This window comes from Protopterus annectens, chromosome 4.part0, assembly GCF_019279795.1.
Source record: "Protopterus annectens isolate FY-2018-M chromosome 4.part0, PAN1.0, whole genome shotgun sequence".
Classification (NCBI taxonomy): Eukaryota; Metazoa; Chordata; order Ceratodontiformes; family Protopteridae; genus Protopterus; species Protopterus annectens.
The window spans coordinates 153,119,469-153,132,191 of NC_056733.1; the positions used below are offsets into that span (position 1 = coordinate 153,119,469).

The window sequence follows — 12,723 nt, forward strand, 5'->3', positions numbered from 1 at the left end:
ATATTCTGAAAGTTGTAAAATGTTGATGTTTACATTCATTTCAATTAGGAATCACTGAAGTTATCTGAGATAATGGTGACCCCCTTCCTCTCCTTCCAGTCCAAAACTAGGCATAAATCCCTATGTCACCCAATGGATAGCCAATTGATGGGACACATGGAGTTAGGGTGAGAGAATCTACCTCCAAGAGGCCTGTTACAACTGGGGCCCCACAGGACCTCTCATTTGGAATATGCTATTCTGAAGTGAAGGCAAATGTAGATAGTCTTGGCTGACCAAATCTGCTGACGACTGCAAACTAGGTACAAACACTGAATCCCCCAAAGATATATATATCCTCTAGGAAGGTCTGACACAGACAAATAACTGGTCCCAGAACTGTGGCCTAAAACTCAATGCAACAAATGCTTAATTATGCCCTTTAGGAAGACGGCCACTCCTGCAAATTACAAACATTGATAATGCTCCCCTAGGAGTAGGCCTAGTGGTAAGGGACTTGGGGGCTCAGGTTGACAGTAACCTGATCTTTGATCACCATGTGTCCATGGTAGTGAGAAAATCCTTCTACATGGCACAACTTTTAAGTAAGGTTATGGCATCCAGATCTAAGGAGATCATGGTTCCACTATACTCATCCCTCACTAGACCAATAATTGATTACATTGCACCCTTCGGTATATACCAGACCAGGCATTTGCAACAGCTGGAGCAGCCTCAGAGGTTCCTCATTAAAAGAATACAGAGTGTAAATAATGCATCCAATGTGGACCCTCTCAAAGCCATGTCCCTGTGCTTGGTCTCCTACAGACTACTGAGAGATGCTCTATGCCTAACCTACATGGCATTCTCTGATTCATCCCTGATGGATGTGCTACAAATTCACAAAACAAACAGCACTAGAATTACCTGAGCTAAGGATCTAAACCTCATCTGTGAAATGAATAAAACATGTTGGAGAGACAGATATGTTACTCAGAGATTATCTATTCTGTAGAACAGACTTCCCGTTCATGTGAAACATAGCTCTTCCCCAAGCCTATTCAAACAGTTTGGAGCAATGGATGGGAAATGACAAATTCACCCCTACTTTGTCACATGTGGCCCTTATGGACAGGGATAGTTTGTAGATGACACAGGCATATGTCAAAACAGTTCTAGCCAATGGGCATTGATAACTGGGAAATTGGGGCATGAATGGCTAGGCTGAAAATGAATCGCAGGCTTTTAGACTAGTAATCTCTCATGATCCTATGAACCTATAAAAACACAGACTCATCAAAAACACTCTCCTTATAAGACTATGGGGTCAGTCTCTGCCTGAAGCAACCCCCTGGCCTTCAGATTGTATGAACAGAATGGATTATCAACACATATAAGGTTTTACAAATGTCTGGCTCTTGAACGTAACATGTTCCTAGCCTGCACCATGATATAGAAGCAGGATTTTCTTGGGAGGCCCCTTCTTTAATCCTCTTTGTGGTATTATAGTCTTTCATATGATGAAAGCCTGGAGTCAAATTTTATTCCATGTGACTAGTAAGGCTGATGGCACATATTAAATGTTCCTTCAAAATCTAAAACATGCTATTACTAAGACAGCAAACACATTTGTTTAAATTACTATACAATGAGTTTTGTATTTGTTTTTCTAAATACATACCAGTGGTTGTAATCCATGTGCTGTCTTATTAGTGTATGTGGCTGCACAGTGCCATATGTGTCCACCTCCGGCATATTCATATCATCAATAAAGTAGATGAGCTTCTTAGTCCCAGGTGGCCCATAGTTTCTGCCAGCTTTTTTGTCCAAAGGCTTTTCCAATACAGCTTCAAAATAACAAAGGAAAATCATTGCTGAAATTATCTATTTTTGATAACAGGAATGCTATGAACTCTGTGTCTATAATGATATATTTTCGTATAAGCACTATTTGCTTTATGCTAATTTCATAACTACACTAAAAAACAAAGGTGCAATTCTGCTGGTACTTAAAATATAACTATTTAAATGCATAACTTTATATATATATATATATATATATATATATATATATATATATATATATATATACAGCAAATGTGATTGTATTTATGTTTCATACAATTTAACAAAAGTATGAAATTATGACATCTAAGTTCAGGTAGGTTAACAACTTTATAGTCATAAAGCAAACCAGAGCAGAAATATGTTTGTAGAGTGTTTGCCTAATAACCATACTACAAAAATCATGAGAAAGAAAAGGATTACATTCTCTGAAAAGTGACTTTTAAAAAAATAACTGGATTGCTATCACTCAGGGCAGAGGATGAATAAAAAAATGAAAACATATTTTGTCAATATTGTGAAAATTGTAACAACATTGGAAAATGCTTCTGCAATTTTAAAGAAAGAAATATATATGTATATATATATTGTTGTACTAACACTGCAATTAACTAAGCTAAAACAAAAAACTGCTTTGTACTTGCCATTTTTAGTGAGATCTAATAAGTAAAATGAAATATATAAAAGGTTACATACTGTAATTGTAGAGTTGATGCTGTGGAAATGTAATACAGTTAAAAACATGAAATTAAACAATTACTTCTTGACTGTGCAGATCTTCAGTGCAAGTGACATGCACATTAGAGGTTGCTGATGTTGATCACATGAGATCATTTCCTTATCTGGACACTGGCTTACTAAATCTTACCATCCTCCTTGGACAAATAACTCGGGTAAAAAGAAAAGCATCTTCTAAATTGAAAGCCAAAGCCACAGATAATCATGTTCAGGAGCCTACAAATGGAAGGCCTGTATTTATGATCCCAAGTCAATAGTGATGAGAAGCAAAAAAAATAAATAAATTTGAGTTACTGCTGGAAGGTGCCATTAGAGACACAACTCACCCATAGTGGCTGCATGGTCTTTAAAATAATTTTAGACTTAAAAGCCTGAAACAATAAGGGCACAATATATTATTCGCCCGAAGCAGAAACAGTCTAACAGACATATTAGACAGTCTTTGATGACTATTGTAGATCAATGAGTGCGTATGTACTTTTAAGAAGCTATCCAAGGGCTTGCACAAGTGTATAAATACTGAGCACGTGTGAGCTTGACTGCCATTTTGTAGTAAGCTGTTGAGATATAAGCATGTACGTCTGTAAGGTCTGTCTGTTAGTCTGTTAATCAGTTTATTTATATTTTATGATGCTGCTATCCATCCTAATGTGTTTTTATGTATTAAAGCATCTAAATGAAATACCCCGCCTGCTTGTCATCTATGTTGGTCAGAGTTCATTTGAAATGGAAAGGGATAGGGAGAGAAGCTGGGGGACAGTGTATAATGATATCCTTGCATCTGTTTTAATAGGTAATAATCTTTGTAATACAGAATCCTACATACATGCACAGGCAGACATACAGGTAATCATGGGGGAAGTTGGTAGCATTAAGAACCAGCCAGTTATCCCTCCTGCAACAGGGGCTGGAGACATGGACACTTTTGAAAAAGAGAGAGGTAGTATTGAAAGCCTGAGCCAAAGCTATATCTGTCAGAAGGTAACAGACTTGTTTTAGGAGGAGGAGTTATTTTAAGGGAAGAAATGGGTAACTGCAGCGAGTCCAAATCTGAGACACAGATGTCAAAAACAATGGACTTCCACTGAGACGGAAAACTGGGGAGGATTATGAAGAATGAGTTAAGACCAGTAAAGCTCTCAAATCCCACTATGCAAAACTTGATGCAGGCAACCAAGACTGTTCTTAATCCTAAAGGCTAGAGAGAGACAGTCTGTGTATTGAGACAATGGATTACTATATAGATAGTGGTCTCCTGAAGAGGGGCTAGAGGCAAATGTGATAACAAAAGTACCTACCATAGGCCACAACTGGGCATAACACATGGTATTATTTTTCCTGGCCAACTGAGTAAGATGTGTATAAAAAACAGACTTGTATAAATTGCTTAATGGTGGGACATTGCAAAAGATGTAGAGGGTTACTGTATGATGGTTAAGTAGTAGCAAAAAACAGGGAAAGGCAAAGGTGCTTTAATACCAGTGTTTGTAATCATTATCAAGTAACCCATTATGGTGGTAGTCATAGTCAATGTAGGCTTCTTGGTGCCCCAAAGCAGCACACATTATGTATATCTTACTGAAGGTAGAGTACGCTATCAGTTGCGCTGAAGCAGTGGCCTGGGCCTCTGTACAGTCAGAACATCTAGCAAATGCTCTGCTGAAAATTTTCAGTGTGTGCAGGCCCAGAAAATCAATTAACTTTTGTTATGCTAGACCTGGATAGGATGGTAAGTGAGTCAAGATACCCCCCCTGCATCTGCTGCAGACAAAGCCTTAAATTTCAAAACTAAGCTTAGGGAGATTTTAGGGTTGACACAAGAGTACCTTGTGCAATGATAGGGGCAAAAAAAGGTGTACCAATATATCTCCTTAGTTAGGTTCAAACTAATACCTCACTGAATGGAGTAGCACTGTCACTGAACCTATCCCCTAACCAGTTGAAGAAATCCAGACAGTGTTATGAGTATCTGGGGATACATGCAGTGTTAAACAGGACGAACACAGGATGTAGTCTACCATGTAGACACAAGAACCTAGCAGCCATGCAAACAGGCTGCCTACAGGGTACGTGAACATGTCAAGCAAATCATGTGGAAAGAAACTAATGGAAACATTAAATCTTGGAATAATTCAAAAAACAGGTAGTTTTCTGGGTCTTACTGCTGGATGGTACCAAAAAAGTTGGTAGTAAGTTCTGTGTAGACTATAAATAACTAAATAAAAATAGAAGCAGACATGCACTCCATGTCCAGGACAGATGAAGGTTTAAAGCAGTTATGTGGAGGAAAATAGCCAACCACTACAGGCCCGACCAAGGATTGCCAACAGCTACCCTTAACACTCACAGGAAGGGTGAGGTCAGCAATAATTAGCCCATTTGGGTTGCACAAATTCACTAAAATACCTCCTGGAATGTAAAATGCCCCAACAACTTTCCAGACATCTGGCCAATCACATCCTAGCAGGATACAATTCAGCCAAAACAGATGGTATTGTCATTTTATTCAATCCTGGCAGGAACTTGTGCAACATGTCAGAGAGTTGCTGGGTAAGTTAAATAGAGTCAAATGTCACATGACAATGGGAGATGTAGTTTACCCTGGTCATCAGCTAGGTGGTGGCAAAATTCATTCACAGCCTTCCAATGTAGAAGCTTTCTATGGATTACCCAGGCATGGCCTACCCTTAGTAACAAAAAGGAGGTAAGGACATTCCTTGGAATAGGGGGTACTACAGGACATTTGTTTCTTAATAAAGTAACATTGGTAGTCAATTTGCAGACTATAAATGAAGAAGGATGGATATGGTTATCTGGATACCAAATTATGAACAGACATTTCCAAAGATTAGAGACACCTTGAGGGTTCCACTCTCTACTAACTAGTCTCGGTTATATCCAGGAATTTATCATGTGAACAGATGCTTCAAACCACAGCCTAAATACTGTACATAGTCACATTTCTTCAAAGGAGAACATTCTATAGTACTTCTGAGTTGTAGATTTCATACAAGACAAAAACTGTGTGAAGTCATAGAAAAAGTGTGTTTTGGAATAGTGTTGGCTCTTCAAATACTCCAACACCTTTTATAAGGTAGAAAGTTGAATACAGGAACCAACCATGGTCAAGTCCACCAGATGCCTATAAATAATACAATAGCAAAACAGAAAGCAACCATGTTAGAAACTGCTTACTTTATTCACCACAAAATGGATAAAGCTTTCAGGAAACATCCTTTATCAGTATTCAGAGTACAATTAAAACATTCATTTTATATTGTAATGCAGCATAACACTTGACACGGCCAACCAATGAACTTAAATAAGTAATTAAATAATGCTAGTAAGTCATAGACTAAAAATACATATTATCATAAAACCACATAAAACATATATAAAAAAATATATGCTTTGGCTAAGCACATTATTGACAGGGGCTCATCACACAATTTTAAATTTAAGGTTTTGGAAGTAGCATTTAGAAGTTTGAGGGGGAGGTGATATTAATAATAAACAAGACGGTAGAATATAGGTTGATCACTAGACTGCAAGCAGACAAATGCCCTGGGCTTAATAATATGATAACAATAAAACTTATCTTGATTGCTAAATAGGAGAAATACAAATATGTTTTTTATATTTTTTTATTTTTTTTATATATGTTTTATGATATCTATTTTTAGTCTATTATGTACTAGCATTATTTTTAATTACTTATTTAAGTTCATTGGTTGGCTGTCACATGTTATGCTGCACTACAATATAAAATGAATGTTTTAATTGTACTCTGAATACTGATGAAGGGTGTTTTCCAAAAGCTTTATCCATTTTGTGGTGAATTAAGTAAGCATTTTCTTACTTGGTTGCTTTCTGTTTTGCTATCGTATTATTTATAGGCATCTGGTGGACTTAACAGCAGTTGGTTCATGTGTTCAGCGTTAATAGTGTTTTTGGATCTACTGTGGGTGCTTATCTACAGCCTAAAATATGACACAGCCAATGCAAAATGCAAAAGAAAATGTCTCTATGGCCTCAATAATTAAGTGTGCTGTTCGTGACTTGTTACTGGTGTCAGACAACCCTCTGTTGGCTCAAATGAGAACTTTAAATGAAGCTAATATGGGAGCTGCTCCCCAGACCGATAATAATTTGAACAGTTTGATAACTAAACTTGAAAGATAGGTTCAAACATTTAAAAAGCTCCAATGGCAGTGGCTAAGCTTCTCAGCTTATTTGGAGCTTAATGTAGTGCAGAGAAGTTTGTGGATATTGAAAATTGCAGCGAATGCATACCCAAAGTTATTAAAGAAATGGCAGCAGTTGAACTTAAAGTTAAGTATGGACTATATGTTTCTAATGAATCAGTTTTTTGTGGACTTAGAATCAGGGCTATCTGATGAGATAATTAGCCTTGAAAATGAGATCACTAATTCATCAGCATTTGGTCGCTGTGCTTCTCTCTATCAACAAATGCTTGATAAACTTATTATTCTAGAGAAAACGCTTGAGGCTACAAAACAGCATAAATTATCCAGAGATGTAAATTATTTCAATCTTGGCCATAATTTTTCTTGGCCAAAGGACTCTAGAATCCCACATATTAATTCAAATACTCATATGAGAAAGGGTGCAATGTACGAAGTTAGATACATCTGTTGCTAACACTCAGTCTTCAAGCCAATGAGCAACCTGCAATTGACAAGCCATCCTATGGTACTGAAGGGTGTGCACTAAGTGTAACCAGTTCTATAAAGATACCTCCTACACTGCATCAGACCAAGGGAGACATGTAGACACATGAAGCGAGTGAGTTAGCCAATCCTCAAGCAGACAGTGGACAACTAGCAAGGCAAAGCTCTCCTGGAATGTTAGCTTTGTCTACTCTGCTGGAATCCATAAGCGAGCCTTCAACCTCACAGAGTGGTGAGGTTAATTTCAAATTAACAAAACCCATAGTAGCGAAACTACCGGAGAATGTAGAGGTGAGGAAACGACTGAAATTCCGGGGCATTCGCAGCAAAGAGTGAATTCATATGCAATAAGGAGAAATGACAGCCCATTACCCCACAACAAACAAGGTCGTAGATGATAGAAAGTAAGCATATAGGTTCTTTTTTTAATCTATCGGACTTTATTGTAACAGCGGCTAGTGAGAGTTTACTTAACAACGATGTACAGTTCATACCAACTAGGAAAGACACCATTGTAGATTAACTGACTGACCTAAGAATGTTCATGAGAAATGTAAGCCTGAAATTAAGCTTTAGTGATACAGTGAACAAACAGATATCTACAAATAAGTCGTCTAGTACTTTTATTCCTGTTAATTGCCCAATATTAAATGCATTTATGCTTGCCTGTTAAGGCGATTTAAGACAGTTATATGATAAAGTAATAGATACAAAACGTAAAGTTTTTAATTTAACATATGAGGAATACAGAGAACTGATTGAGATGCATGGAAATAATATAATTAAACAAGCAGATAAGGGGGGGTGCAATAGTTCTTTTTAATAAGTCAGAATACATTCAGTTAATGAATGATTTTTTTGTTGGATGAGACAACATTCAAAAAGAATTAATTTCCCTGAAATCAAGAAATATATCACAGGAGTAAATATGTTAATCTATGATTTACAGTTACAAGGTGATATTTCATTGGACTATTTCACGGTGTCATGTCCAATAACCCCGGTGATGTATGGTATACCAAAACTTCATAAAGCTATCACTAAACCACTAATGAGACCAACTGTCTCAGGAAGAGGGTAGGTGACTGAGCCTTTGTCCGTTTATGTGCAAGACATCTTAAGAAAATATTTAACTCTCTGTCTCAGTTATATAAGGGATACAGTTGATTTTCTGAAAAAACTGTCTGATGGTTTAAACATAATATCGAGAATGAATATATATTGGTTACTCTTGATATAAATTCACTGTTTACTGTGATTCCCAATGATTATGGCGTAAATGCTATTCATGAATTTCTATGCAGTAATGCTGCTATGAATGGTAGAGAAATAGAGAACATTTGTAGCTTGATTGACATTGTTTTAACTAAGAATGTCTTTTTATTTAATGGTCAACCATTTCTGTAGCTAGCAGGAGTAGCCATGGGGACACCCATGGCTAATACGTATGCTAATATTGTGCTAAATCAATGGGAATGTGAATATATATATATATATATATATATATATATATATATATATATATATATATATATATATATATATATATATATATAAAACTCCTCCAACCCATTTAAAAAAATGAGTTATTTTACCAATGTTTTGTGGATGATTGTTTTACGGTATGGAAGAGGAGCAAACATGTATGTGATTTTATTGATTATCTGAATATTACTACATCATTTCTTTAATACACAAATTATTCTCGTGAAAGAATTTCATATTTGGATGTTCAGTTGTATAGGTAATGCAATTTGTCAAAAACTTGTGTATACAGAAGGAAATTCAAGTGAATAGATACACACATGCTAGAAGCATGCATGCTAGGCACACTTTCTGCAGTATAACCAAAAGTCAGTTTTTTAGGCTAAGTAGACTCAATACTGACGAGACTAAATGCAAAGAGCAAATGGAAATTTTGGCTCAGGAGTTTAATAACAGATGTAATAATAGGAATCTAGTTTTGAATGTTATGAAAGAAGTTTTAGATAACAGATTACAGGTAGCACCCCTCATACTTTAGCAAAGCAGTGCAATATGAATCTTCAACTAATAATGCTTTCCCTCTACTTAGGTATGTTACCACCTACAATACTATGACAGGACAAGTAGAAAATATAATACAAAAGAATTGGCGAATCCTAACATCTATGCCTGAATTGTCAGCCATTTTGGGTAATAAACCAAGGTTTGCATATACAAATAGCATGAACTTAAAAAGAGAATTATGCTATAAAGATTTTAATGTTAATATAATAACTGCAGTAATAAATAAATATGGCACAGACCCTTGCCATAACTGTAGTTGCTGTAGAAATATTTGTGATAAACTACAATTTTGGCATCCTGTGACAAAAGAAATTTATGAAATCAAATGTCAAGCTACATGCAATACTACAATAATAGTTTACTTAGCAACATGCATGGAATGTGAATGCTTCTATGTGGGTAAATGCTCAAGGCGGCTGAAAGACAGCATTATTGAGCATAAGTCAGATATTAGAAGATGTGTAACAACTAATGCTTTGGCTAAGCACATTATTGACAGGGGCTCATCACACAATTTTAAATTTAAGGTTTAGGAAGTAGTATTTAGAAGTTTGAGGGGAGGTGATAATAATAAACTTGCGATGGTAGAATATAGGTGGATCACTAGACTGCAAGCCGAGAAATATCCTGGGCTTAAAAATATGATAACAATAAAAACCTACCTTGATTGCTAAACATAAGCAATATAAATAAGTTTTTTATATTTTTTTATACATGTTTTATGTGGTTTTATGATAATGTGTATTTTTAGTCTGTGACTTACTAGCATTATTTAATTACTTATTTAAGTTCATTGGTTGGCTGTGTCACATGTTATGCTGCATTACAATATAAAATGAATTTTTAATTGTACTCTGAATACTGATGAAGGGTGTTTCTCGAAAGCGTTATCCATTTTGTGATGAAAAAAGTAAGAGTTTTCTTACTTGGCTGCTTTCTGTTTTGATAAGGTAGAAAGTTCACAGCAGTAGCAGACCAATTAAAGTGGTTGCATCGGACAGTGGGCAAAATAGCAAGCTTTTTAGATGGTGTTTGTGATTATATTACAACATGATTTTTTTTCATTTTTGCCTCCCCTGACAACATCAAGTGCAGCACGTTCTTTACCTTGATCTCCCTGGAGTGGGAGTCACAGAGGGATGCTCTTATGTACCTTTGCCCCCCCCCCTTTCTTCTCTGTGCTTTCCCTCTTACTCCTTTGATTCCAATGTTCCTGCAGAAAGCCTGAGAGAAGAAGATCTCTATCATCCTCATTGCCCCTTTCTTTCCTTGACAGGTGTTTTTTTCCCTTTCTCTGGCCTAATATGGCTAGCGCAGTAGTGCAGCAGTTAACATTGTCACCTCACAGCAAGAGGGTCTCTGGTTCGATTCTCGGCTGGAGTGCCTTATGTGCAGAGTGTGCATGTCCTCTCTGTGTTTGCGTGGGTTTCCTCTGGGTACTCTGGATTCCTTCCACATTCCAAAGACATGCATCTGGAGCATTTCTCTCTGGGCCTCAGCTGAAAATAGACTCTGTACTAGTTAACCTTTCCCAGTCAACAAATGTTAAATAAATAAATAAAATAAATAACTAAATAAATGATCACTCGGCATCAAGGCATGGTTAATGATGCAAAATGAGATGGCCTTTCACAGCAGAGAACTGGAAATGGAGGTGGATGAGAAAAACTGCAAAATGCTGTAACATATTTCTGTTCTTTCAAAGAAAGAACACCTAAGAAGTTGTACTGTAGTTGCACTGAATCAAGACAAAGGTGAAAAAGTTGTACTGTAAAATGTTTTACATGTCACTGAAAATGCTACGTGTAAAATGGTGTACAGCCGCATTTGCTGCTGTAAACATATTAATAGTTTCAGAAGAGTAGAGTTCAACCAGCACCCTGATCCAGTACTATAAACTAGTGACTCACCCCCTCAGCTCTTCAAGTGAAAAGCCAAAAAAAATGTGGATGTTCCTTCTACTGGCACACCAACCAGGTATCCAGATGCACAAGACGTTTCCCCACCTTTCTGCCTCAGCCATTCAGATCCCATTTCTGTGCCATGCCCCAACCCTCTTTCAACATATATATTTAAAAAAAATGTCTTCTTTTAAACTGCAGCAAACAGTTGCTACAGTTGATACCCTGCCTGCATGGACTACTACAGCACTCCAGTTTCAGTTAGAAAAGAAAAAGAAAACAAGTTTTCTTTACTTTTAAACTGTTGCTACATCTTAGACCACACACAGAGTGCTACAGTGCTCAGGTTTGACTTCAAATCCAGTACTGGCTTTTAAAAGCCAGAATTGCATTACAGAATGATTGGGATCAACTGATCGCTCCCCAGCACTTTGTGCCCAGGGCAATTGCCCCTCTCTTCCCTCCATAGCTATGCTACTGATTAATCCACAAGCGAAATCTCTCCACTCGACTGGTGAACAAACAAAAAGAGAACCAAGGAGAAAAAGTACTGCCACTACTTTTATTCGTTTCCACACACCAAACACGTAGTACCAAAACGTTATGAACGCCTTCAGTTACACCTGCGTTTTCGTCCCTATGACATGGACTTCATCAGATAAAAAACACTTCATTTCATTTGTCTTTTATACGATTTCCCTAAATGAAACCCAATAAAAACCTTTTATTTCAAATTCATTGAGCAAATCAAGCTCCACCTAATTCAATAATACTTAATGGTAAAACAGTTCATTTTTTAATTAAAATCACTAGTTCATTAAGTCTTTCATCCATTCTAATAACTTTCATTTAAAACATTTCTTAAAACCAATATTAAATATGATATACTATATTTATACTTTAAAAAAAATTTTTGTTTTTGTTTATTTCATTTCAATGATGCATTCTAGACAGTGAATTAAAATAAAATGAAAATATCCCACCATTTCATAACTACAGTGCCATATTCTGTTTTTATTTTATATTGCACTTATTTTATTTTTTCTTTTTACTTTTCACATTCTAGTTGCTCTTAATTTTAATAGGGGTAAGATAGATATATATTCATTTAAACCAGGGGCTTTGTTCGCTTCTAGGGTTAGCTGCCACCATAATTCCCTATAACCTACTATTTCCTCCCAGGGGCCTCCTCTAATGTCACATTTAACCTGATCTAGGACAAAGAAACAAAATTTATATCCCTCACATACCTTGGAATGTCTAAACAGTGCATTTGTCTCTTTCCCCTTTTTTATGTCGTATATGTGTTCATATATTCTTTTCTTCAAAGTCCTCTCAGTCTTACCCACATAGAAGTAAAAACATTGTACACATATAGCGAAATATACCAAACCTCTGGAGTCACAGTTAAAATACCCCTTACTAGTTAACCAATGTCCCTACTCTCCAAATAAATTTTCTCCGTATTCATTATGAATTCACATTGTCTACATTTCCCACACCTAAAGGTCCCAGTTTTT

At 36.4% G+C, this 12,723-nt stretch overlaps 1 protein-coding gene across 1 annotated transcript in view; it reads right to left on the reverse strand.

Annotated features, from left to right (window-relative positions):
* The window catches only part of DNAH9 (dynein axonemal heavy chain 9), a 3,419,770-nt gene that overhangs the window by 1,021,689 nt on the left and 2,385,358 nt on the right, over window positions 1-12,723 (reverse strand). The window contains exon 39 of the mRNA XM_044069722.1: window positions 1,661-1,826. Coding sequence (XP_043925657.1) covers window positions 1,661-1,826 — 166 coding nt within the window. The remainder of the gene's footprint in view (window positions 1-1,660; window positions 1,827-12,723) is intronic.